The following is a 26,269-nucleotide window of genomic DNA, read 5'->3' as shown; positions in this document are numbered from 1 at the left end:
CATATGCAAAAATCACATCTGAGTGTTCTAGGGGCCACAACAACAGGAAAAAAACATGATTTTAATAAAAGGGTGTTTTAGTTCCTATTTCATGCCAATTACAGGCTTGGGATGACTAAAAGTTTATGCCAAGTTGATGACAAACCAAACTGGTCGATTAAACAACAACTGCAAGGAATTTCAATTATATTTTCTGTAAAGATTATGTGCCATAAATGTCAGGAACTACTAGTATATAGATTTCTAACATTTCAGGGTCAGGTTTTAAATAAGGAATCAGATATCTAGGAAATACTTCCAGAATTTCAAACCTGAGCTTATGCAGACAGGAATGGAAACCTACAAATAACAGTGTTACTGGTACCTGTACAGTCATTTTATTAATGTAAATAACTATAGATTTACAGTACTATTATAGATTGCATATATTTAGAATCTCTAAAGTTAAGGTAAAATATATACATAATACATACAGATTTTTTTCTAAGTGGAAGTATTGCTAATACCCTTTTAAACTATTCACGTTATGTTTTAAAAGAAAGACGTTCTAGACTGAGATCAATTATGATATGCTAAATAATTCAGCATCAACATTTATTAAATATGTAGTGCTACTGATGTGTACAGACACTTAAGCCAAGGTTCCTGCCCAGAACGATGTATGGTATAATTAAGGGCCTAATTTGCCAGTATTAAGTCTGCAGAAACTTCCATTGAAGTCAACTGGATTTTCGCCTGCATGAAATAGAATAGTGAGCCCTAAATTAAACTATAATGAAAAGTAGCAATAGATAATGGGTGTGAGTTAAGATTGAGGAGGAAGACACAAGATGACAAAAGGAGAGCAAAGTGCTGTTGAGTGTAGCTGTAACAAGATCAGGCCACTCAATAGATCTGTCCTGTCTAACTCTTAAAAAGATACAGAGCTGGCAGAGAGATTTCTTGCGTCAATTCAGTTCTAAAAGTCAAAATATTAACTTTAAACAAAAAGAGAGATGTAAGTCATTAGGAAAGTCAGGAAGAAGATAAAAAATAAGCACAGAAGTAGAACTGGATGAGAATAACGGAAATTAGAAACAAAAATGTGGTGAGAAAAAATAATGCAAAGGAGAAAAGAAAATGTTGAGGGTAGAGAATAACAGAACAAAAAAGAAGGACAGATGATGAGGATAAAAGAAGAAAGGGGAGGATAAGAAAAGTGAGGAATTAGGAAAAGTAGAAGGAGAAATATATAGGAATAAAAACAAGAAGAGAAGTCAAGGAAAAAAATGAGAGGTAGCAAAGAGGAGGAAAGAATACAACAGTCTTCAGTTTCTTCCCCTGCATACCTACAGAGGGCATTCTGCTGTATGCATTTAAACATCTGTGCATGTCATCATTTAATTGCATTTAACAGCTTCATGTTCATTTGACTGAGATCATCATATGTGTGAACAGAGCTGGCTCTAAAACAAATGGCTCCCCAGGTAAGGAGCATCTTCGGTGCCCCCTCCCTCCATTTGTTAAACTTTTGAATACCTAATTTTTGATTGCATTTGCAGCCCATTTCACATCTTTGATTCATGATTTGCATGCATGATTTATCCCGGTCATATAAGATGAAAAATTACAAAATAGGATTTGTAAAACATTTTACTTCAAGCATTCTATTTTCCCTTTTGTCGCTAACAACAAAAACAGCATTCCAAGCCCAGTGCCTCCCAAGCCCGGCACTCCAGAAGATTGCCTGCCCCTATATCCGGCCTAGTGTGTAAACTTAGGGTCAGGGCCTACCTTCAGCATACTAACTGGCCAGGGTCAGGCAGGACAAGGCTTTACTTGAATGCCTTAGTACTCAGCATTACCACACAAAGAAATAAGCACAACAAACTTCATTTGTTTCTAGAATCATTATCTAAATGTCCTGTACTGTTTTGAGAAATATGGAGGATATATGAATTAGGACATAATTAGCTTCACCCTAATACATATAGAAGGCTTTATGGCTTTGTAATATGGAAGCTTCCATTTTTCAGAATACCTTTGCCCTGTTGCTTTTTGCTCTTTCAGTTGCAGAACGGATTCTTCAAACTCTTTTTCCTTCTTCCTTAGCTGATTCCTTAGCACTTCTCCAGTGTGCTCCAATTCTTCAATCTGTCCCTTTTGTGACTCAATCACGTTTTCCCTGCAAGTTAACAAAGCAGCTTGTGTTTAGAGGTTTTTTATAAGACCTACATGCACACTTAGTTCATGTAGGGGGATGCAAATAGTCAAAAAAAAAAATTAGATGATCAAATATTAGCCACATTTTCAATTACAATAGCTAAACCCTTCATAACATCTTTAAAACAGCATATCTTAGATGGCTTAAATTAAGTTCATTTGTTTAGCATAAGCTATTATGTCATATCACATCTGATTTATTTACATGACATATTAAGTGTGTCCTATTCTTAATTTTCTGCTGCCAGAATGTTTGTGGGCAGGAAAACTTCACCTCCAGGCATGAGAAGATTAACAAATCCTCAATGGACTAAAAGAGGGAACTCCATTTTTAACCTTTTATTTTGGGTTATGTGGTGGTGTGCACTGCAATTTAGGCAATCTGCATCAAAATTACTAACTTTTACAAGTAGTGGAATTTATTCTGATGCAGTGATATTTCAGGTGAATTCCACCCAGATCTGGGTTTGCCCTGAAAGATGAGCAGATCAGCACATCATATTAATCAAAAAATGGTATATTGGTAACTTTGAGAATCATCTTAATAGACAAACGTCCAGATCTGGAATGTTTCTTGGCAAAGTAACTTCATATTTTTTCCATTGCAATTATAGAGGTAGTATTGAGTGTGGCTACCTTGTATGTCTTTATTAATAGTCTCTTTCACTGTACAATTTTTTGTACGTTAGATACAGTTGCTAGCTATTAACTCTAGTAAATATATATGTTGCATCTTGAGAAAACTATGCTTACCATTCACTCCAAGAGGTAAGGTACATTTACTGCATATTTTACTCAGTGAAAATTATTATGTATTGTATTTTGAAATCACCCTTTTAACTGTTCACCAGGAACCAAATTCAGGGGTCATATCAACAGTATTCTAAACTCCTTTAAGTGGGTGGAATTTACACCCAAGGGACAATTTAGTTTATGCCTATATTGAAAATTTAGCCCTTTTGGGACCTCAAATAAATCTGACTTGGACAAATGTTACTGACAAATGTTTTTTGCCATACGCAAAAAATGAACTTAGGAAAAGCCAGACCTCAGAAAACTAGAATAGGTACTGATAAGTTTTAGGGCAGAGAAATACTATAACAGAGTCCTGTAACTTTAAGTTAGAAATTAACTACTTTTGCTACGTTTCCCCTCCCCACCACACCCTTGGATAACACAGCCCTCAGAGCAGGGATGTGCCAGAGGTTCTCTGTGCTCCAAGTCTAACTTACAATGCATGCCAATTGAATTGAAGAGCAGCCTGGAACCTAGGAAATGCAAAGATGGGAGAGTCCCTGAGCCTGGAATTCTACACAGCAAAGAAACAGCACTGCAGCCCAAGCCCAAGCCTGCTGGCATGGGCCAGTCGCAGGTTTTTCTTTGCTGTGTAGACATATCCTTAAAGCCAGCTTTGCCACCCCCATTCCCTGGGCTGCACCGTCCAAGACGCACAGTACAGAATCTGGCCCACTCGCTTGGACTAGGAATCTTCACAGTTCATCAGTTAAGTAACATCTAAGTTAAGTCACCACTTTGATGGGAGATCTCTAGACTAAAATCCAGGTGCTTCAAGAAGTGTGTTGGTAATAATTTCATAGGTAGCTTTCTTCCTTCTGTCAGTGTTAACCCAATAGCCTAGCATGGGGATAGGGGACAGTGTGCTTGCAAGAAGTGCTGGTTTTTGAACGAAACATAAGTTAGAAATTAACTGCTCTGGCCACTAAGAGTCATAAAAAGATTCCAAGGCAAATTTTGCATGAGTAAGGGTGTTAAAACCTGACCAAATTCCAACTAGAGTACATACATTTTACTCTATTAAATTTCTCTGCCCAATGCAATTTGATAAGGGATCCTTATACTTTCTATTTCTAAATCTCTCATGCAGTGTTGCTGATGCCAGTAAAATCAATGCCAGATCCTAAGGCCCCATGTTTTGTTGGAGTGGAAGCCCTGTAAGACACTTTGATGGTTGCAAAATGTGTTTTTTCTCACTAATATCACATATACTAATAATTGTATATTATAGAAAAATAAGAAATACAAATATCATACAAATTTCTTATCTCAGCCCTTGCTTCTTCAAGCAAACTATGTCCGTATCTTGGGAGCATGGGTTGGGGGGATCTCAGTTCTACATCCTGAAATCTCATTCCTAGAAATAAAGAAAACAGAGAGGCATATTTCTGACACTGAAGTTCATGAAAAAGATATTTAACATAAGGGAAAAAATCCTTACACAATATAAATATCTGTACTTATTATATAGATATCATAAAGGGTATTTTTATATCAAATACACAACAGAATGCTATGTATAAATTCAGAATACACACCACACAGTTCAGGTATCAAAATTCCAGTATGGACAAAACAGCATGCATGGTTACAGGGAAATGTTATCAATAGGCTTTGATATGGGTTAGAAGAAGGTATTTATTGTAATTTGACAAGCAAAGAACATAAATACCAGTTTCAGTGCAGGAAGACTGAACAGTAATGATAATTTAAAAAATGGTTACTGCCTAGCAACTATTCTTGTTCTCTGATTGGACTAACTCTATGGAGCCATACTGGAGGAGTCATGTACCTAGTTTAGCAGTCACAGGACCATGATTAGTAGTTTGTACCACTGAAAGGGGCTAGCTAGATGTAACCTCCCTGAAGAGCTCTGCTAGGCTAGTTGAACAGACCTCCCAAATCCAACATCTAATCTTATTGCAGCATCAAGAGATTAGTGATTTGCTAATGCGTGAACTGAACTCAATACATCAGCTTTTCAGACTTCAGACAAGAGCACACTGAAGATACATGTCACTGAGGCTGCCGTCCCTCTAGATGAGTGAGCTGTGAGATGTTCAATATACAGGAACACCAACAAGATCATAAAATGAACTAAATGCACAGTCTTACCTACTTAGGAAGCCTTTGAACTGAGATACTTCGACCTTTTATGTATTTCCAAAGGTTACAAATCATCTGGTTGACTTTCTAAGCAGCTCAGTTATTCCAAGAGTAGCTAATCATTCTTCATACCCAGAGCATTCCTGCTTGGACTTTTATTGTTCTAATAGCACACAAGTTAATGTGTAAGCTTGAAAGTTTGTCTCTCTTACCAACAGAAATTGTTCCAATAAAAGATATTACCTCACACACATTGTCTCTCTGCATGGTAAAATATCAGAAAAGCCACTGAGGATTTGAATGACTACTCGTACTGAGCCACACCTTTCTGACTCAAGTAGTCATAAGAATGGCCATACTGGGTCAGACCAAAGCTCCATTTAACCCAGTATCCTGTCTTCCAACAGTGGCCAATGCCAGGTGCTTCAGAGGGAATGAAAAGAACAGGTAATTATCAAATGATACATCTCCTGTTGCCCATTCCCAGCTTCTAGCTAGGGGGCTAGGGACATCATCCCTGCCCACCTTGGCCAATAGCCATTGATGGACCTATCCTCCATGAATTTATCTAGTTCTTTTAGATGTTTGTGGGCCTGCCAGGTGCATAGCAGATAGGCACACTTGAGACAAAGTGACTCATTCCTTTAGATATCTTGTATCCTGACACAAAAGAGGCAAGTTCTCCCTTGTCTGTTTAAGCAACCATATTGTCTCTGAAAAGCTGCACTGGTTTCCCTTTGATCTATAAGGAAGATTTTGAGATCCAGCCTGATAGTCAACAGTTCTAGCAAGTTAATGATTCTTTGATTCCTGAAGTCTCCAAAGACCACATATAGTCAAAGATCTTAGATGTGTTCCCAACCCAGACTGAAGGCATCCATGCCTATCACTATCTAAAGAGCAGGCTGAGACAACATTCAAGACATTTTTTTGATGGTGAACACCATAATACAGAGTCTTTGACTTGCTGAGAAGGAAACACTACCATACCCAAGCTGTAAGCACTTGCTTTGTACACCAGATTCAACTAACCTTAAAAGGGCATCCTTAACCTATGAGTATGTCTACACAGCAGCTGCCAGGATGCTTCCCAGAGTGAGCAGACAGACATGCACTAGTTCTGCTCAAGCTAGTGTGCTAAAAATATCTGTGTGGCCATGGTGATTGCTTGGGCTAGCCACCCATATCCAGGGGTTTGGGCAAGACTGTACTCAAGGTGGTTAGCCTGAGCTGCTGCCTGTGTTGCCGTGGCCACTCTGCCACGTTTAGTGTGCATCTGTCTACCCAGGCTGGAAAGCACCCTCCCAACTGCTGTGTAGACATTCCCTAAAAGAAAGGATTTATAAAAGTGCAGACTCCTGTCAGGCCTAACATTCACAAATAAATTCTCATTGTGCTTTCTAGCCTAGACCTACCAAGCTTTCGATAAGAGAGACTTGGCTGGATGAGATCTCGGAACTTGTCCTCAGGTAAGCAAGCAAGCTACATCTTATGTGGAATCTAGAATGGCCCCTCTGAAAGTCAGAACCTGAATTCGGATTGAGATGGTTTCTCCTTGTTTACTCTCAGATAGAGATATTAGGCAATTTCCTGCAGTATGTTTGGGAGACCTTACTGTATTTTTATGTATCATTGAGGGCCAGGGATTGTACAGCATTCCAGGAACTAAGGATAGTGGGAGGTGATTAGGCAAATTCACTTTTAGCCTGAGTTTAAACTGACTCAGAGTCATGTTTCTGATCCAGCAAACGAAAAGAACCTTCCGTTCGGGGGGGAGTGTTAGGGTTAGGGAGAAGAGGCAGGAGGCGAGAAATCCTTAGAGACGGGTTGGAAGGACTGACACCTGCCAGAGCCTAAGACTGAGTTGGAATGACCTCTGGTAAGCTTTATAGCATGGGTGTAGGGTCTTTGTTTTTAATATGTTTTCTCAGTAATGCTTTCAACTTAAAAATAAATGTGCCTGCTTAAAAAGGGCTCTGTGGTAACTTGTAATGTGGGCAATTATGCTGTTTGTAGCCTCTGAAGAGAAAGCAGGGCAAGCCTGCTTAGGCAGTCTGATTTGCTGGGGAACAATGCTGCCTGGAAAAACCACAGTCAGGAGGGAGACAGACATGGGTTTCTGCCCATGAGAGGTCACAGTTGAGGAGCTGGGAGCCTAGAGTGGGTGTCCTTGCTGGACGAGAGATGGGGAATACAGATGCAGTTACCCTGAATTGCGACTTTTCTCACAATATGTGAGCTATCTTGCTGTTTTTATACACCCAGCTGTTGGATGTATGTCTTAAGTAAATTGTGCTTGCCCCTAGTTGACCACTGCTACTCAAATTAGATTCTGTAGACATATGGCCAGCCACGCAACTCCTACAGTAGGGCTCTGCAGAGGCAATATAATAATAATAAGAGTACTTTTTTTTTTTGCAATAAAATAAATCTTTGTAAGATTGCCAAGCAGGAGAACAGAATATCACAATCTTTCCACAAAGTGCATGTATGCCAATTTTAGCTGCCATGGTTGTATTTTCTCACCCATAAGACTAAAACGTACAAATGCAAATAAAGCAAAAACTAGGGCTCCTTTCATATCCCAAAATGCTTTACACAGAAAGAAAAAGGAGTTACTGTAGTCAAACTGATAGTGCTACAATTAGATATGCAAATACAGCAGGCAATGCTCACCTCTGCCTTGGAGAACAAAATATTAGCCAAGACACTAGGGTTATCACTTTTTTTCTTTTTTTAAAGACAAGGCAGCAATCTTTAACTGCAACACAGAGAGACATGAAACAAATAGAAAGAATCTCTGCTTAACAATATATCTGAAAGAATTCTGCAAGAATAGGTCTAAGCTACAATAGTTTGCTCTTCCAAGCTGAAGACCATTTATAGTGTGTCATAGAGCATTCCTAGTTTTCTGTCCTTGCACCACCTTTAACTACAGTATTGTAGAGGCAGACTAATTGAAATGTCTAATTGTAATTCATGATATCACAAAAGGCTGAAAGAACACAGTTATTGGGTATTAAAAATTTCACACTATATAAACATTAGGAGAGTAAAATGCAAAAGCTTATTACTTTTCATTGCCTGTCTAAAAGTGAAAGAATTATTTTTTTTTTTTGGCAGGTCAAAGTGTCATAGTAACTAATAATCTCAATGTGCTTTCCCAGCTGAATGAATGTTTGCAAGAGTATGGGATATTCTCTTTATGGAGAAACTGAAAATTTGAAAAAAAAAAAAAAGACAAATACGCAATGTACCTGACCATGAGTCTGACACAAAACTCATAGAAGTTAATGGGGAGTCTCCAACTGATTCAATGGGTTTTGGATCAGGCCCCATGACTATTTTTTACAAGTTATTTGGATAGATACAATAAACTATCCAAACACGAATCCCTTCACAAACGTTCTCCTTATAAAAACGTAACATATATAATTGAACTCTCTTATATAATTTAATTACCCCAAATACAAGATTGAAAATGAGTGCCCAATTCTACTCCTCTTGTAGTCAATGGAAAGTCTTGAATGTAAAAACCTGCATTAACGATGATTCTATCTCAACATATAACTTCCAGAATCTACATATGTATAATGATTTTTCAAAGATTTGCAATGTTGTGCACGCATGTATCAGAGAGTAGAGCCTAGACCCAATCAGGATATTGTCTATTAAAAAGTTATTAGCACATAATCTCAATTTTAATTATACCTTTCCTTGCGCGCTCTGGGATGGCGACAGCCTCGTTCACTTTTCTGAGACCAGTGTTAATGCGAGATTGAACATAGCTGTATGGAGTGTGCCGATGGCCTTGAACTTGGAGCTGCTGTTTGGTTGAAATGAGTCTCTTGCGGATGCCTTCATTTTGTTTCTCAAGCTCACGAACTTTCTCTTGCAGCTGCTCAATCATTTCTTCAAGCTCCACATCCTGGCCCAACCGCTTGGGGCCACCACCAATCTGCTCAGATCTTTTCTTGTCATTAACAAGCCGAATTAACTTGGTGGCCATTCTGTGGAAATAATAAAAAGATGAAAAAGAATGTGAAAAGTCAGCATAAAAACCATTGTGTTGAAAAGAACATAATCACTGTGAAGACTTCAGCGTAAAACCTGAATAATAAATTGCAGGTTTTGATACAACTATTACTGCCTGTGAAGAAACCTTTGAAGATAATTGAAACCACTGGGCAGCAATCTGCTTTATAGCACTGACAAATAACAGTTTCCTAAGGCTTATCATTTAAGGTTAGTAAAGAGAGGACACATATTTAGTCCATATGCTCCTTAAATATAATTTTTAATGCATGACCTTATAGAGGAACTCTGCATTCTGTTAAGTACAGTTACAGATTGGGGATGTGGTGGGGCAATGTATAAAAACTACAGTTCCACAAGACATTAAACTATTGAACACATGCTAATAATATGCAGCATTTCAGTGATGTATTGTTTCAACTTTCACTGTAGTATTTTAAACCACATTTCAGTTCTAAAAATGCTAAAGAGTGTAGGTGAGCATGCCTAGAAAGCTCCTCAGGAGAAAGAATCTTAATAGTTCATGTTGCCATGCTAAATTTTATATTCAGCATGTAGTACCAGTGTGCTAAGAGAAGTAATGATTAGCTGTGGGATATAATTAGATGCAGGAAGTGTGGTTTTCATCTGTCTTTAAAAGGATAAAAATTTTGCTTCTGGCATCTCAAGAATTGTACCTTTGATTTCTTTTAGTTTTGATAAACATTGGTAAGCCAGAACAAAAGACAGAGAGGGCACATGGGAGTGATGTAATATGCAAGAACATAAAACATGCCCAGCAGTGAATACAAAAAACTTGGCATAGAAAGAAAGAAAAGGTGGCTTTGATGAGGGAGACAAGTTCAAGACTTTACAAAATTGGTCGCACATCTTTAAGAGCTGTATCTAGTTTATGGGGAATCTATTTTTGCAGAGGCCCAGACAGGAGATGGAAAACAAAGACACACTTCATTTGTTTAAAGGAGTTTGTTTTACTTAAGAATGGGTACAGACAGAAGCTTTTACTTAAAAGAACAAAAGTGAAACAACAAAAAATAATTCAGAATAGCTTTGGGATGTCACAGAACTGCCTGCAAGCAATTTTCTGATATATATATATTTCTACTGCATATTCAATCCATGCTTCTAGCTACAAGGACTCCAGCATTGGGAAGAAATTTGCAGCTGAATTGGTTAAGACTTCTTCCTCACACACAACAGAGACAATGCACTGAGAGTTTGATTTTTTATTTAAAATATCATCTAGTGCATCCACTGCATTATGACCCAGGTGGCCAATTACGGGCACACTGGGTGAGTTTAGGCAGTCCACAGTGCTTCCGTCATTGGTCTGAAACAAAGAAAATTCCACACAAAAGGACATGTGATCCATCTGATCAAGTACCTGGCAGCAGTCAATATTGGGTGCTTCAGGGAAAGCTACAATGCAAATATGTAAAATAATGACCTGTACAGACTGAGCTAGATAGATCCTTTTTCATTCTGTCCCATACTACAAAAACAATAAAACACTTAAAGAGCTTAAAAGGTGGCATATTTAGATCTGATTAAAGATTTTTAAGATATTGAACAGCTACTCCTCCGTAGATATGAGGAAAACAGTTGAGAATGCGCCACTTTTAAAAGGATAAGTAAAGATGGAAAGACTTCGGGGAGGGTGAGGTAGGATAGAGAGCTGAACTGCTACATGTGGACTATCCAAAATGTGGGATGAAGTCTCCAGTCCCTGCTTGTGCCTCTACAACCTCTTTTTTCAACCTCGTGGATGTCTTTAGGATTTTTGTCCCCACACAACAACATAATGAAAGCCCCAATGGAGATGGGCTCCAAGATGTGCATGGCAGATGGGTACACCAATGCACAGACTCACAAAACCTCCTCCACCACACAGATGCACTACATCCCATAGCGAAGAATGCAGGATTCACCCCAAACTGAGGGAGTGTGGACGGGTTACAATCTTCTATGTCATAAAAGTACTTTGTACATACAAACTAGACATAATTGACAGTATGCAAGAGATGGTTTCTGTAAATCGGAGATTCCTAAATTGTGATCTGTGGAACACCAGCAGCCCATGGCAAGCTGGTTGATCACACTGTGCTAGCTCTGCTCCTGGCTCCCAGCTGCTAAACTGAATTAAGAGAAGCTAAAAATCCACAAATGCTTTTCTAACAGTTTTACAGGTATCCAATTTCTGTAGTGGTCAAAAGATATATGTTTACAAATGAGAGAGGAAGTGATCTGTGCAATGACAAGCGAGAGGACAGGTGGTCCAAAAAACAATTTCTCTATTAAGGTGTGGTCCACACTATAAAAATTTTTGAGAAACTCTGCTAGAGGATACATACCTAAACAGATGAGATCATCCATATCATCGTATGCTAATACAACTATATGAGAGCATGAAATGTCAGAAAAAAAATCTGAGTCATCTCGCTTCAAACAGAATCCAGAGTAGCTCCAATAGAGAAGATACTTGTTAAATGGGACTGAGAAATGGAAGAAATGTTTTCATGAGCAAAATTCCATGTTTTAAAGTAACATGGAGCAAAGCACTTTAAACAAGGGAATATTGCAATACATTTTTATTTTTCTACTGAATATATCTGTTTAAAAGTACATGTTCAAAATGGAGGGTATGAGACAATTGTTTTCTCATAGCACAAATTAGCAAAGTTTTTATATACACAAACACATACACTCCCACCCATCTCATACTTCTCCATTTGCTCTTTATTTAAGCCCTTTCGAGGCCTAATTCATTTACTTTTCTTCAGTCTATATCTTTCCTCTCTTCCTCCTCCATTTTCTTCTCTCCCCTTGCATTTTCAAATAGCCTATTGCTCAATATTTATCTAGAAATCTATAAAACCCCCATCACTACAACATGTGGCACCAAATCTTTACTCCTTTCTATTCCTCTTGACCCTTCCCCCCCAACCAAACCTAGTACTTCCTAACTATGAAAAGATTTTTGAAAGGCAGCATGCACTGTCTCCTCCTCACTCTCTCCCCTTATCTTGAAAATGTTGATCCTTTTTCTTTTCTCCTTTCCACTCCTCCCTGCTCCTCCTTTTTGGTTTCCTCCATCTCTATTTCCTCAGAATTGAAGGATCTACAGGCCTACCATGCTTATGTCAGTAGGAGAGCAGTTCACGCCTGGGACCTGAAAAGGTAGTACTAGGACTCCTCCTATTTCAGGTGTCATGATCGGTCTCTGAGTAGAAATCAGCTCAGTGGAGTAAGATCAGAGAGGGGAATGTACATAACACAACATTGCACTGCCAGATTTTCTGTGGGCCGTTTTAGGAGTACTAAGGATTTCACAGACCACTCTGAAAGGCTTTCTTACTCCAGTTTACACTATTTTGATTTGTTGATGATTAAGGTTTACAAGAACATATTCTCCAAATTTGATTTTGGTTTAAAAAAATAAGAAGATTCAAACCTTTTAATTTTATCTTCTTGCTTATGTGCATGCTGCTTAAGTAAGATGTTTTCATCATGCAAACGCAGGAAACGGTCTTCTAGCTCCTCACGACTAATCCGTGAGACAGCTTGCCGAGCTTTCACATTCTGTACAGCTGATGATTCTAACAAGCAGAAACAAAATCACAGCAAATTACTTTCACGATTCCCAAAGGAATATCATCATTTTGAAACCTAGCCAGTTTTAAAAAATGAGTTTAATGTAGTTTCATGTTCAACACCTGGCCAAGTCTGTCTGCCAATTGATGATCATAAACTCATATTTTCTAATCTTTTTAATGCTTTCCAATCCTCTGGATAGAATACCCATACAAATGACATGGCAAACTGGGTAGCTAATAGATGATAGAGGGGAAATAGCTTAACTGATTCACAGCACTTTATGTGTAAACACACAATCTAAGAAGTAAGCTGTCCATTTTTATAGATTGGACAGAGTCCCTTTTTAAAAGCAAAGTAAATTTATTCACACCAAACTATAAAAACATTAACTGATAAAGTCCAGGAAATTCACTCTAATTTATGAAATAAGCCTCAACACAGTAGATGACAGTACATAAAATGGATCTGATTCTAAGAGGAGCAGAGCACCTCCTCAGAGATGCTGAGTGCCTTCTGCTCCCATGTTCAATGGGACAGCTTCTGCTCGCACTAACATCAGTTGATAAACTGGATATGGCTCGATGGACTTGCAGATCCTCAGCACCGTGTAGGCCTGAGCTCAATATAAGTAGTACTATGAACTCTGAATTATCTTACATCTTTGTGAATTTAACCCAGACTCTGAATATTATCTGAACTTAATTTTCATAAGTGTGAATATAAGAAACATTTTTAAAAGGAAGCCAACAAAGTCACTGATCAAAGTCTGTCACAGTAATAAACAACAGCTGGTACAAACCTTGTAATCCTCCAATTCCAGCTAGATTTAGACCTACATCTCTCACAGGCAGGTCTCCTGCAGTTTCATCAGCTGGAGCAGACATGGTTTATCTGTGGATAACAAAATTCATGTGAAATCCTTTTCCATCTGTAACTTAAACTGTGAGACTAGAATGAACATAATTACGTCATATAAAATTAATAAGAAAAAGGTAATGACAAATTCACTATAATGACAGACTCATTATAGTAAGACCTCCTGCCCCACATGTATAACTCAGGGGCAAAGGTGAAAGTAAGCTGGCACGGTACGGTACGGCATACTGGCAAGAGTCAATAAACCGTGCTGGACCTGACCAGCTTCCCCAGGCCGGCGATTTAAAGGGTCCAGGGCTCCCTGCAGCAGCCGGAGCCCTGGGCCCTTTAAATCGCTGCCCAAGCCCCACTGCTGGAGCCCTGGGGTAGCAGCAGCGGCAGGACTCCGGCAGTGATTTAAAGGGCCAGGGTACTTAAAGTCCCCACCTCTTCTGGTTGAGGCTACACCCCCTGCTCAGGACTCCGGCGTACTGGTAAGTCCTTTAAGCTACTTTCACCCCTGCTAAGGGAACATTAAAAACTTTCAATTTTAACATTATGCCAATTTGAATCATAGTATACCATACATACTCCTTTCTACAGTACAGCTCCTATAATCTATTTTAAGAAGGGCTGTAGATTAAACTTTTTTTTTTCCAGGGTCTGATACAAAGCACAGTGAAATCAATGGAAAGACTTTAATCGACCTGGTCCAAAGCTCATTGATTTCTACTGTTTATAGCAGGAAACTTAAGACATCATCAGGTGGAGCATTCTGCTGTGTTCCCCACTGTGAATGGCCTAAGAGAAATGGAGGGTGCTTATATTGCCTTTCCAGGCCTCATTACTTCTCATTCAGTTTTCCTCAAGTGATCTCAAATATTTGCATATTAAGGATCACTTCTTAAAACAGAGGCTCTTATGGACACCTCACCTCCTAAACCTGATCTTGCATCTTCTATGATGCAAACGGAATGCTTAGACACATGAAGGAATAATACTAGAACATATTAAAGAGAGAAAGTAATACATTTGTTTTAGAGTAATGGGTGCAGCTGTTTGGTTACAGTCCCCATTTGTTTATTTCCTTGAATAACATTGTCGGCAGAGCCACACTGCTCTAACTCCTCCAGGTTATTTTGCAGTTTGGTTCTATTTTTCTGTGGGTTTACATCCTCTCCAGTTTTGGTGCTGTCCACAAATTTGACCAAAGCTGAATTAACATAGAAGAAAGACATGAAGCCTTGTGCAGGGGTCAGTGTTTCCCATTTGCATACCCCCATAGTAGGTTTTCTGAAAATGAATAGTGAGTCCAGAAATGCCTTGGGAAGTTTAGAGTAACAGCCGTGTTAGTCTGTATTCGCAAAAAGAAAAGGAGTACTTGTGACACCTTAGAGACTAACCAATTTATTTCAGCATAAGCTTTCGTGAGCTATAGCTCACTTCATCGGACGCATACTGTGGAAACTGTAGAAGATCTTTTTATACACACAAAGCATGAAAAAATACCTCCCCCCACCCCACTCTCCTGCTGGTAATAGCTTATCTAAAGTGACCACTCTCCTTACAATGTGCATGATAATCAAGGTGGGCCATTTCCAGCACAAATCCAGGCTTTAACAAGAACGTCGGGGGGGGGCGATAGGAAAAAACAAGGAGAAATAGGTTACCGTGCATAATGACTTAGCCACTCCCAGTCTCTATTCAACCCTAAGTTAATTGTATCCAATTTGCAAATGAATTCCAATTCAACAGTTTCTCGCTGGAGTCTGGATTTGAAGTTTTTTTGTTGTAATATTGCAACTTTCATGTCTTTAATCGCGTGACCAGAGAGATTGAAGTGTTCTCCGACTGGTTTATGAATGTTATAATTCTTGATATCTGATTTGTGTCCATTTATTCTTTTACGCAGAGACTGTCCAGTTTGACCAATGTACATGGCAGAGGGGCATTGCTGGCACATGATGGCATATATCACATTGGTGGATGTGCAGGTGAACGAGCTTCTGATAGTGTGGCTGATGTTATTAGGCCCTTTGATGGTGTCCCCTGAATAGATATGTGGGCACAGTTGGCAATGGGCTTTGTTGCAAGGATAGGTTCCTGGGTTAGTGGTTCTGTTGTGTGGTATGTGGTTGCTGGTGAGTATTTGCTTGAGGTTGGGGGGCTGTCTGTAGGCAAGGACTGGCCTGTCTCCCAAGATTTGTGAGCGTGTTGGGTCATCCTTCAGGATAGGTTGTAGATCCTTAATAATGCATTGGAGGGGTTTTAGTTGGGGGCTGAAGGTAATGGCTAGTGGTGTTCTGTTGTTTTCTTTGTTAGGCCTGTCCTGTAGTAGGTGACTTCTGGGAACTCTTCTGGCTCTATCAATCTGTTTCTTCACTTCCGCAGATGGGTACTGTAGTTGTAAGAATGCTTGATAGAGATCTTGTAGGTGTTTGTCTCTGTCTGAGGGGTTGGAGCAAATGCGGTTGTATCGCAGAGCTTGGCTGTAAACAATGGATCGTGTGGTGTGGTCAGGATGAAAGCTGGAGGCATGTAGGTAGGAATAGCGGTCAGTAGGTTTCCGGTATAGGGTGGTGTTTATGTGACCATCGTTTATTAGCACTGTAGTGTCCAGGAAGTGGATCTCTTGTGTGGACTGGACCAGGCTGAGGTTGATGGTGGGATGGAAATTGTTGAAATCATGGTGGAATTCCTCAAGGGCTTCTTTTCCATGGGTCCAGATGATGAAGATGTCATCAATATAGCGCAAGTAGAGTAAGGGTAAGGACAAAGTCACAAAGTTCATCCACCAGGTTAGCTGTGACATTATCGGGGATAGTGTTCTTGACGGCTTGTAGTCCATCTTTGTCCTTACCCATAACTATTTTACATTTGGGGACAATGTATACCTTCAGATCAGTGGCACTGCTATGGGTACCGCATGGCCCCACAGTATGCCAACATTTTTATGGCTGACTTAGAACAACGCTTCCTCAGCTCTTGTCCCCTAACGCCCCTACTCTACTTGCGCTATACTGATGACATCTTCATCATCTGGACCCATGGAAAAGAAGCTCTCGAGGAATTCCACCATGATTTCAACAATTTCCATCCCACCATCAACCTCAGCCCACCTTGATTATCATGCATATTGTAAGGAGAGTGGTCACTTTAGATAAACTATTACCAGCAGGAGAGTGGGTTGGGGGGTGAGAAAACCTGGATTTGTGCTGGAAATGGCCCAACTTGATTATCATACACATTGTAAGGAGAGTGATCACTTTAGATAAGCTATTACCAGCAGGAGAGTGGGGTGGGGGGAGGTATTTTTTCATGCTTTGTGTGTATAAAAAGATCTTCTACAGTTTCCACAGTATGCATCCGATGAAGTGAGCTGTAGCTCACGAAAGCTTATGCTCAGATAAATTGGTTAGTCTCTAAGGGGCCACAAGTACTCCTTTTCTTTTTGGGAAGTTTAGAGACTGAGCTAGAATTAGCAGCAAGTATCACTGCTTGAAGATTGACATCACTTTGAAAAGAGTAACTACATGATCTGGAAGCATTCTGAGAACGATTTGTCCATTTTACCCCAAAGCTGTGCTTTTCTTCTGAAAAGCAAGTAACTTTCTCCAAAGCAAACATCAATGCTGTTATCTTCTGCCCTGAAATACTGGTGCATGTTTGTTTTAACATACCACTCTTGCAAGAAGTGCACTGATGTCTTTAATGACCATTAGTATCCGTCATCTTTCCTCTGAAACATGACACCAAAAGAGCAATTCCCCATAGAAACATGTCAGGATTATTTGTTGAATACTAACTCAAGGCCTAATCATAAACTGCTTGCTCAAACAAAACTCTCATTTAAGTCAATGGGAGTTTTGCCTCTGTAATCAGATTGTCCTGACATCACTTCAAAAATGCATGGGTTTTTCCCAGAAGTCTCCAAATTACATAACTGGAAGGCATCAACTTAACTGATCAAATCTGATGCGAGTGTATCACAATCTTCAGGTTTCAGAGTAACAGCCGTGTTAGTCTGTCTTCGCAAAAAGAAAAGGAGTACTTGTGGCACCTTAGAGACTAACCAATTTATTTGAGCATGAGCTTTCGTGAGCTACAGCTCACTTCATTAGATCACAATCTTATCACAATCTTGTTACAAAAAAGCAATTGTACTTATAGTTTAGAGATGTAGTTCTAGAGAGAGCTTCTCCAGTTGGCACAGCTACTACCTCTCATGGAGGTGGCTTAACTACATCTCCCATCAACATAGTAGCGTCTTCAATGAAGTGCTACAGAGGCACAGCTGCACCACTGTGGTGTTGTAACATCTCAGAACAGGATGAATGAAGACTTTGTTTTCCCTGAACAACAAGGGAGAAAAACAAATTCCGTGTGTAATGTGCCATCAAGCTCTTTATGTTTTAAGAGAATGGTTTGGCATTTAGATAACTAATTGCTGGTGTTTCAAGTTCATTCAGTGTCTAGTTATTTGTTTGTTTTCCAAACAGACAGAGAATTCCTTTGTAAGAGTGGTCTGTTTGAATGAATGATAAAGACAAGGCTGTTGATTTTTTGTGTAAGCAATTACATTTTTCTCTTTCTTTTCTTTAATTTATTTTCTTTTGTTATTTCACCCATCTCCTAAGTAGCTAAAATGGTTAACCAAAAGACTGCTAAGATTTGCTTGTCTACAGGGCCTGAAAAGAAACACACCTGTGGTTTGTTTTAAGTGTAGACCTTCCCTTCCCTAGGACTGATCAATAGGAAGATACACACACCCTCCTCCATTGTATCCTGCACCCCATCAACTCCGACTGTTTTTTGTCTCCAGAATAGGTTACCTGAAAAGGATAATGGTTACTTGATTATTACTCAGTTCCTGTTCTTGGAAATGAAGCACAAACCTTTACAATTGGAAGCAGGAAATTAGAAATATTGTGATTAACCAACATAATTTTGGGGCCTTAGCATAAAATCATGAAGTTTCCAGAGTGCTACTTACACTGCAGAAAATGGTAGCTTTGTAATCTGTAGCACTGAGTTTACGGAATTGTTTTAGCACAATTTGTATTTCACAAACATTACAAAGAAATTTACATACAGATTTACAATTTGCACACAAGGATAAAAATTGCCAAAAATGACTGCTTAAAGCTAAACACCTAAATACCTGTTCATGGCCCAATTCTGCAAGTGGACTCTTGATGCGCATGAGCCCATCAACTTGGATATGGTTCATACGGGCAGATAGGGTTACTCCTAAACTGCCATTAGGTACCTAATTAGTAATCTAATTTTCAGCAATGCTAAAAGGTGCAGTTTTTATTGAAGTCAACAGGAGCCATACATGCTCAGTACCTCTGAAAATTAGGATACTTATTTAGCTAAGTAAGGATTTAAATGCTTAACTTTAGGTACTTCCATTTGAAAATACTGGCCATTTTTAGCATAATTTAGGGGAAAACAAACAAACACATATCTCTGAGCCACAAATTTGTAAATTCCTTACAAATACTCTGTATTCTTCTTCTAGCCATACATCAGAGATAACTGATGCAATTTATCTTTTTCCCCCAAGAAACGGTGCCTATTGGGAGATGGCATTAAAAACAGTCTCACATTCTTTTTTAGGAGTGAGCATAGACACATGGTCCAATATTCTTTCATACTTTTTTAGATGTTACAATGTTGGAGTGTTTTGTTTGTTTTTCACCATCTCAGTGCATTGGCACATTCTGCAATAACTGGTAAGAAATGCACTTGGGTCCTCTAATTGCTAATGCTATACAAATAAACAACAAGCACATACTTATATAGGGGTTTACCTTCAAAATACTTTGCAAACATTCACTACATTTTGCAGCCACCCTGTATGAGGTAAGTGGGTAAATATCATTGTCACGATGTTAGGAATCTGGGAACTGACACAAAAGCAGTTTCTAGCCTTCTCTCCCTGTTTGCAGTTCTACTGGCGATATCAATGGCAGGAGCACCAGAGTAGACAGGCTATCTGGCCACTGTTAGAGGGCTTTCCCTTCACTCCCTCCCCTGGTTCTTGTCATGCAGACAGAAAGCAGAAGACCAGAAGTCCAACGTGTAGGCAATGCAATGTTTATTGGAGTTAGTTCCAAGTAAGCATAACCAGAGCTCTACACGCTGATAGAGTCTGTTTCCCAGTGTTCCGTTCCAAGCTCTGATGCCATAGAGCGTTTCCCCCGTTCCCTCTTCCCAGATCTGATGTGACAGCGCCTTGTGTGTGTCCCCGTTCCTCATTTCCCCCCTCCCCATGCCCATTTCCCACCTCCTCCTTCTTAGCAGGCCCAAATATACCTGCAATGGACACCCTTGGCCCCACCCCTTACAACTTATGGTCATGTTCCATTTTGGAGGATTGTGAGTCTAGGGTCTTCATTCCACCTGTTTTGTATCTCATGGGAGGGGTGAGGTTGAGCTATGGTCAGGACAGGCATGTCTTTGGCCTTTTAGTGTTTTATACCTTCCCCCCCATCACCTCCTGACTGGTTGCTTGACCTTGCCTTGACAGAAGAAGCAGCCTTCCAGCGTATGCTCATATATTACATTCCTACCATAACCTGTAACACTTTAGCTCGATCCCTTATCTTTTCTCATTGTACTAAAAGACCCATCTGGTTGTGGGAAATGCAACGCACAGTGTCTTTGTTCATTGTTCTTCATACATATTAGTATAAAATATAAAAGTATCAAAAAATCAAACCCAAAATTCTATCTCAGCATATAGGCTTGTTCGTTAGCCTAACAGCCATCAGTGTAACCTTGGGAGGCCTAGACTAACCCAGTCTGGGTGGGCCATTGTTTGAAACTCTGGGAGACACTAGCACCTTTCCTACACTTGGACTCCCACCTGTGTAGCTGCACCAGTGCTAGCAAAAATGGGTAACCTTCGGGGAAAACATACTGGTGTATGTATGCAAGGTGAGAGCCTGTGCGTATCTTAAAGTTATACTCTCCCCTCAGGCAGAGGAGTGCAATTCCCATTAAGCCCAGTGTTATCTATGTATCTGTGGGAAGCATCTGGTCCTTAGCCTGGAGCAGGACTGAGACTAGCCCTTGGAGTAGCCAACCACACTCCTGTGCTCAAATCTCTGGGAGTAAGGCACCCTGGCAGAGGATGGTGTCTCATGGGCCCACACGTGATCTGGGGACCGGGACCTGCCCCAAGGAAAAGGGGCACCAGCCTGCATAGAGCAGGACTGGTGGCAGCCCCATGACCTTAAAAAAACACCCCTCGCCCAGGGCAGACCACGGCTAGACAAAAAACCAAGTACGGCTCCGTCACAGGAGTCGGCAACATGTCCATACACAACCACAAGTGTCCACGGTAAAAATTTTGAGGTCTGTGGGGGGCGCTCATGGACAAGTGGCAGAAGCCATGGCACGCTACCTCCGTCCCCCCCTTCCCCGAGTGCTGACTTCATGGCCCTCCCAGCCCATTGGCTGGGAACCACAGCCAATGTGAGCTGTGGAGAGTGGTGCCTGTAGAGCTGCCTGGCCGCACCTCCGCCAGCAAGAGCAAGGACAGGGAAACCATCCAAGGTGAGCCTCCCTGTCCCGGCTGTGGCCAGGCGGGTCTCCACACTGCCTCTGCCCCTTCTCCACAAGCGCTGACTTCATGGCTCCCAGGCCATTGGCCAGGAACTATGGCCAATGGGAGCTGCACAGGCAGCTCCTGCAGACAGTGGAGGGCGCAGACCCGCCTGGCTGCGCCTCAGCGTAGGAGCTGGAAGGGGGATATGCCACTGCTTCCGGGAGCTGTTTGAGGTAAGCTCTGGCCGGAGCCTGCACCCCTGACACTCCTCCCAAGCCGGGGTCAGAGGTGAGCGGGGGAGCTTGGCTGCAGGTGAGTGCGGAGCACCCACTCAGTTTTCCCCGTGGGTGTTCCAGCCCCAGAGCAACCCCTGCTCCGCCATGTCCCACCGGACCCCCTGCCCAAGGGCGGTAAAGCTCCCCGCGTACTCACGGCCCTGCGTGCTCCTCTCTCCCTCGCAGCCGCTCAGACTCCGTTAGCAACGGCCTCTGTTGCTACGCAGAAAGGTCACTTCCTCCTACTGGGGGCCTGGCGAGGCTGTGCCCCACTGTCTGACGGGAGTTGTAGTTCGGCGGCCAGCGTTCCAGGCTCCCTCCCCCTCCTTCCCGTGTCAACCGCGCTGCATCCCGGGAGTTGTAGTCCTGCCAGGAGCGCCTGGCCTGCGCTGGGGCCGGCAGGAAGAGGCTGAAAAGACTACGGGGAGGCCGAGCGCGGCGGTGTGGGGTGCCGCAAGCGTCGGGGGCTGTGCTCGAGCACGGCAGCATGAAGAGGCGAGCAGGGGCGAGCGAGAAAAAAGAAGCCAAGGTACCTTCTCTTTTGCTTCCTGCCCCTCCCAGCCTTGTCAGGCCTGCCCCCCGCCCGAGCTCGCCGGCCCGCCCCCAGGCTGGGCTCTGCAGTCCAGGGGAGATTTCTCAGCTGCCGGCGGGGGAGCTCATCACGCCCCAGCGGTTGCCGGAGCATCCTTGCCCAAGCAGGATCCCCCCGCAGCCGGAGGGGACGGTAGTGGGCGCTGCTCCGGGCCGAGACCTCTGGCCCCCTTCCCCGGCTGTGAATTCCTGCAGCCTCCCGCTCGCCCGAGGGACAGCGCGCAGCTGATGATTAAACCGAAAGACCAGCCCTAGAGCCTGCCCCCTGCCTGCTGGGCCCGAGAGTTAGCGCTCCCGGGGCGTTAGACGGGAGCCCTACCCAGGTGTCCTGGGTTCAAATCCTTCCCCCTGTTCCCATGGCGTTGCAGCGCGCTGGTGGGTCACTATCCACGGCCCTTAACTGGCGCTGTCCGCCCTGTGCTTGGGACCTTGTGTTCAGCAAGCATGTGGCTGCGGTTGGTTTCTCCAGTCTCGGTGTCTGCAGGGCGGTGCCCGTCTCCCAGGGTTACTTCCTTCCGCCTCTGGGTCACGAAATCGTTTTGATCGCCTATGACGTGCCACTTGTTTACTGTAGCCCAAGAGTCGGACACAGCTGCCTTGCTTCTAGCTGTAAGAGGTGTGGCCTGAGCACAGGGCCGGGAGCCTGCTGCCTCTGAGTGCCAACCACAGTCCTGATAGTGGCTAAAAGTTGGTGCTGTCCTCCTGCTAAATTTTTTTTGTAAATATCTTTGAAATCATATGACTGTTTTTGAAGCCATTTCCAAGGTCTTTCATGGTTTCTGGGCTGCATTCTTAGTGGGAACTTTATAATGTTTACCCAGAGCAATTTTTGTGACTATATGCACATTAAATTGTTTCCCCAGTATCTTCTTACTAAATGGCCAAATAAGTGTGCTTTTGTTTTTCCAGTAAAACATCTCCCCCCCCCCCCCCAGCCCAGATGATCCAAATGATTTAAATTAATGTATCTGATAGGAATATTAGGTATTTTATAGCTTCCTGGCAGTTGAATTTTTTTCTTGAATGTGTGTGTATGTTTAATAATATCATGAGCCCACCTTGAAAATTTAACCCAGAGTACTAATTTATATAGTTTGAAGGCACTATTAACAATAGTTTTTTGTATGGCTTTCTAGCACCCTCATACAGTGTTTGATTAATATTATGAATCTGATTCTTCTTTATTGGTGATTTTACACTGTTGTAACTGCATTGATTTCATGAAATTACAGCTGTGCACCAGTGTAAGTGAAAGGAGAATATAAGGCCTCTGTATATTTTGTATTAAGTATGTGCAATGTTTGTTTTAAAGCCCAACTCTGATCTCACTTATACCTGTGTAAGTTAGGGGTAAGAGGAACTATAGTGCAAGGGATATAGTGCAAGAGGAAGTGTGCCACACATATATCAGTAGAGGCTGAGGTTAGGCCCTACTGATGATCAAGCACTGACCTCCTGCAGCAGGCTGCCTGTCTCTCTTCAAAGGAAGCCTTCACGTACATCATCAAAGTTTTTGTTTTGTGCTATTTTAGAAGAACTCTCCTGCTCCAAGGATTGTGGTGGGATTTCTTTAGAGTACAGTTTCTGTAATGTAATGATTCAATTGCAATGTACTATATGCTTTTGGTCTCCGTATGACCAGTAGAACATTAGTACCCTTCTGCTGAATATTCATATGGGTGCAAAGTGATGCAAACTAGCAGAACTTCATGAAGCTGAACTTCCTCAAGGTGCTGAGTGCCATCAGCTCCAATTAATTTCAGCCCATTATTTGTCCTAAGCCCACCTCGCCTGTCCTGCCTTCACCAAAATACTGCCTTTGTGTGTATTATAGTGGTCAACATAAAAATAGAGCTGTTAGACTAGACATTATTGACTGGTGATTCCAACAGGACAGACATTTTAATTGAGCACCCAACACCTATGAGAGTTTCCTTTCTCTTCACACATAATTTAAATGGAATTAGTCCGATCTGCTTTTTATTTGGGTTCCTTACTTCATTACAGAGTAGGCCATAGTTTTGGCCATGTCCTTTATTTAATTGGACAAAGAAAATATACGCTTTTTAAAACCAACTTTTCCATGTTTGGTTTCAGCCCAGAATCTATTTTTTTCCCCATAAAAGTTTGATTGAATATTTTTTGAATATTTGAAATGATTTTAATTAAAAAAAACCCCCCACATTTAAAAAAAAAAAAGGCAGGGATTTTTCACCTTCCAGACACCGTGTCTGATTAATAGTCAGTTTTCTTTTAAAATTTAATCCATGGCAAGTATGCATTGCTCAATAAGCAATGTGTGCGTTACTTTGTGTGTGGGTTTTTTTTTGTTTTTTTTTTTAAAGTTTAAAAGTAAATGTAAGCCTGAGAGGTGCTAAGCACTGGCAACTTCAGTTGGCAGGTAGCATCTTGCAAGAGTAAGAGTTGTGGGATTAGGAATTAAATTAGGACTGTTTGAAAAATGGCATGCCAATCCCCCCAAAATGTTATTTTCCTTGACTCGACTAAGATTAGCTTGTAGGATGTTGGGGGATGATACTACTGGACCCAATTCAATATTAACCTGCATCCTGTGTAGTCATTTACACTGGTGCAAAGTGGCTGTATAATGCTAACAAACAAGAACTAGTAGCAATGAATCTGTCTGACCATCATTAAATATATATTTGTACAGCGCCCAGTACAATTGGCTCTGCAGTTGGGATCATTTGGGGCTATGGCAATATAAATAATAAAATGTATCAACATACAGACATCTGAATGTTCAGAAGGGATTTTAGTGGCGTCTGTGTATATTTTGGTGTGTGATTGTTCCACGCGTGAGCTGCATTGAAAGGGAAAGTAATAGAGAATTCTTTAGTCTTTGCTAAAATATCATAAACAATTTTATTTTATTTACAAAAAAGAAAAGAAAAAGGAAGTAATCTACAAATAACTATAGTAACACAATGTTAAGGTTGAGATTTCATCCCGTCAAAAGTCGGGAATTCAGTTCCCCATATCATTCTTAACTTGCTGCCAGGCACATACCTCATTTTAATGCCTATTTGGTGTTTTATCACATTCTCACACACCACTGATGTAACCAACTATTCTCAAAATAACATAACAAAGGAGAGGAGTTAAGGTTGATGTTGGAAAACAGTAATCTCTTTTATATGATTAAATATCTCAGCTTTAACATTGCATTGGTATAGTTTATTGTTTATATAATCCTTTAATTTCCCATTTTTCTTGTGTGCATTTTTCTTAATAAAACAATAAAAATGTTAAATTTGTTGATTAAATTTATTTTGTCAGTCTTCTTACAATATCTGTATCTAAGTGAAATAATGTGAACATAACACTTTATATGCACTCAGATAAACCTGCTTCTTGCTTAGGTAAACAGTGTGCAAGTTTTAGCAGAATCAGCAGCCAATATGCCACTAGCAGTTTTTGTTTTAGTCACATTATTGGCCCCTAACATTATTAATGAGACAGTAATTGAGAAATAGTGTTGATTGTCACATAAAACATGATCTGTATATTGGAAACAACCAGGTAGAGGCCTTGCATATGCAGAATGAAATAAAAGAAGGAATGAGTAGCAAATGTTCCCTACTTTTAAATTCATCACAACCCTGCTGTTTAAATTGCCCCAGCTGTTAATGCTGGAACCATTACAGTAATGGACTCAGCAAATGAAGGAGAACCAAGACACACACACTTTATTACCTGAGGGGTAATTTTCTCTTCATCTGTAATAGCAGCAGTGCCTAGTATTGATCAGGCCATCAAGATACTAATCCTCTGTAAAATTACTTGTTATAACTGAAAATGTGTTAATCCAAATCAGTCTGTGTCCTGACTTTCTACTTACTATTGAATACAGTCTATTAGATGGTTTATTTTTCATTATTTAAAGCCTTTACATTGATAATAGTTGGAGCTTCCTTTGCAAGAGCGAGTGCTTAATCTTCTCTATAGCCCAGGGTTGTCTTTTTGTTTTAAATGGAACATCACCCACTTAATTAAGGAGTGAGTGTCTGTCTTGCTGGTCTGAATTATGATGGTACTTTAGGTCCCCAGATTTATTAAACATGCTGTTTTACACTGTCGTTTTTGTTATAAATAAGAGCAGGCCCATCTTGCCCAGATTAGAAGTTTGCAGGTATAAGATATCAATAAGTGCTAAGAATTTAAGTTACTTGGATTTTTATTGCAAGCTATAGTTTGTTTTGTCGATTGTGTCCTGTAAGGAGAATGTGTCAGAGAT

At 40.9% G+C, this 26,269-nt stretch overlaps 2 protein-coding genes across 26 annotated transcripts in view; one reads left to right on the top strand and one right to left on the bottom strand.

The window, feature by feature from the left end:
- The window catches only part of RPGRIP1L (RPGRIP1 like), a 141,314-nt gene extending 119,510 nt beyond the window's left edge, over nt 1–21,804 (bottom strand). For 14 of the 18 annotated variants that reach the window (XR_013347609.1, XR_013347610.1, XR_013347611.1 and 11 more), the window contains exons 1-8: nt 21,578–21,804; nt 19,404–19,446; nt 18,292–18,419; nt 13,532–13,623; nt 12,590–12,734; nt 8,815–9,113; nt 4,255–4,354; nt 2,021–2,164 (exon numbers count right to left, since the gene is read on the bottom strand). Coding sequence is in view for 13 of the 18 variants with exons in the window: in XM_077830835.1 (XP_077686961.1) it covers nt 2,021–2,164; nt 4,255–4,354; nt 8,815–9,113; nt 12,590–12,734; nt 13,532–13,616 (773 nt within the window). In the remaining 5 variants the exon portion in view is untranslated. Of the gene's footprint in view, nt 1–2,020; nt 2,165–4,254; nt 4,355–7,779; nt 7,866–8,814; nt 9,114–12,589; nt 12,735–13,531; nt 13,624–18,291; nt 18,420–19,403; nt 19,447–21,573 lie in introns of those variants that run through there. The other 4 variants (XM_077830837.1, XM_077830836.1, XM_077830838.1 and 1 more) reach the window with 4 other exon arrangements.
- The window catches only part of FTO (FTO alpha-ketoglutarate dependent dioxygenase), a 330,710-nt gene continuing 326,232 nt past the window's right edge, over nt 21,792–26,269 (top strand). For all 8 annotated transcript variants that reach the window (XM_077830856.1, XM_077830857.1, XM_077830849.1 and 5 more), the window contains exon 1: nt 21,792–21,949. In XM_077830856.1, coding sequence (XP_077686982.1) covers nt 21,908–21,949 — 42 coding nt within the window. In that variant the 5' untranslated portion in view covers nt 21,792–21,907. The remainder of the gene's footprint in view (nt 21,950–26,269) is intronic.

Source organism: Eretmochelys imbricata, chromosome 12 (genome assembly GCF_965152235.1).
Source record: "Eretmochelys imbricata isolate rEreImb1 chromosome 12, rEreImb1.hap1, whole genome shotgun sequence".
NCBI lineage: Eukaryota > Metazoa > Chordata > Testudines > Cheloniidae > Eretmochelys > Eretmochelys imbricata.
This window is presented reverse-complemented; position numbering and strand designations above follow the sequence as displayed.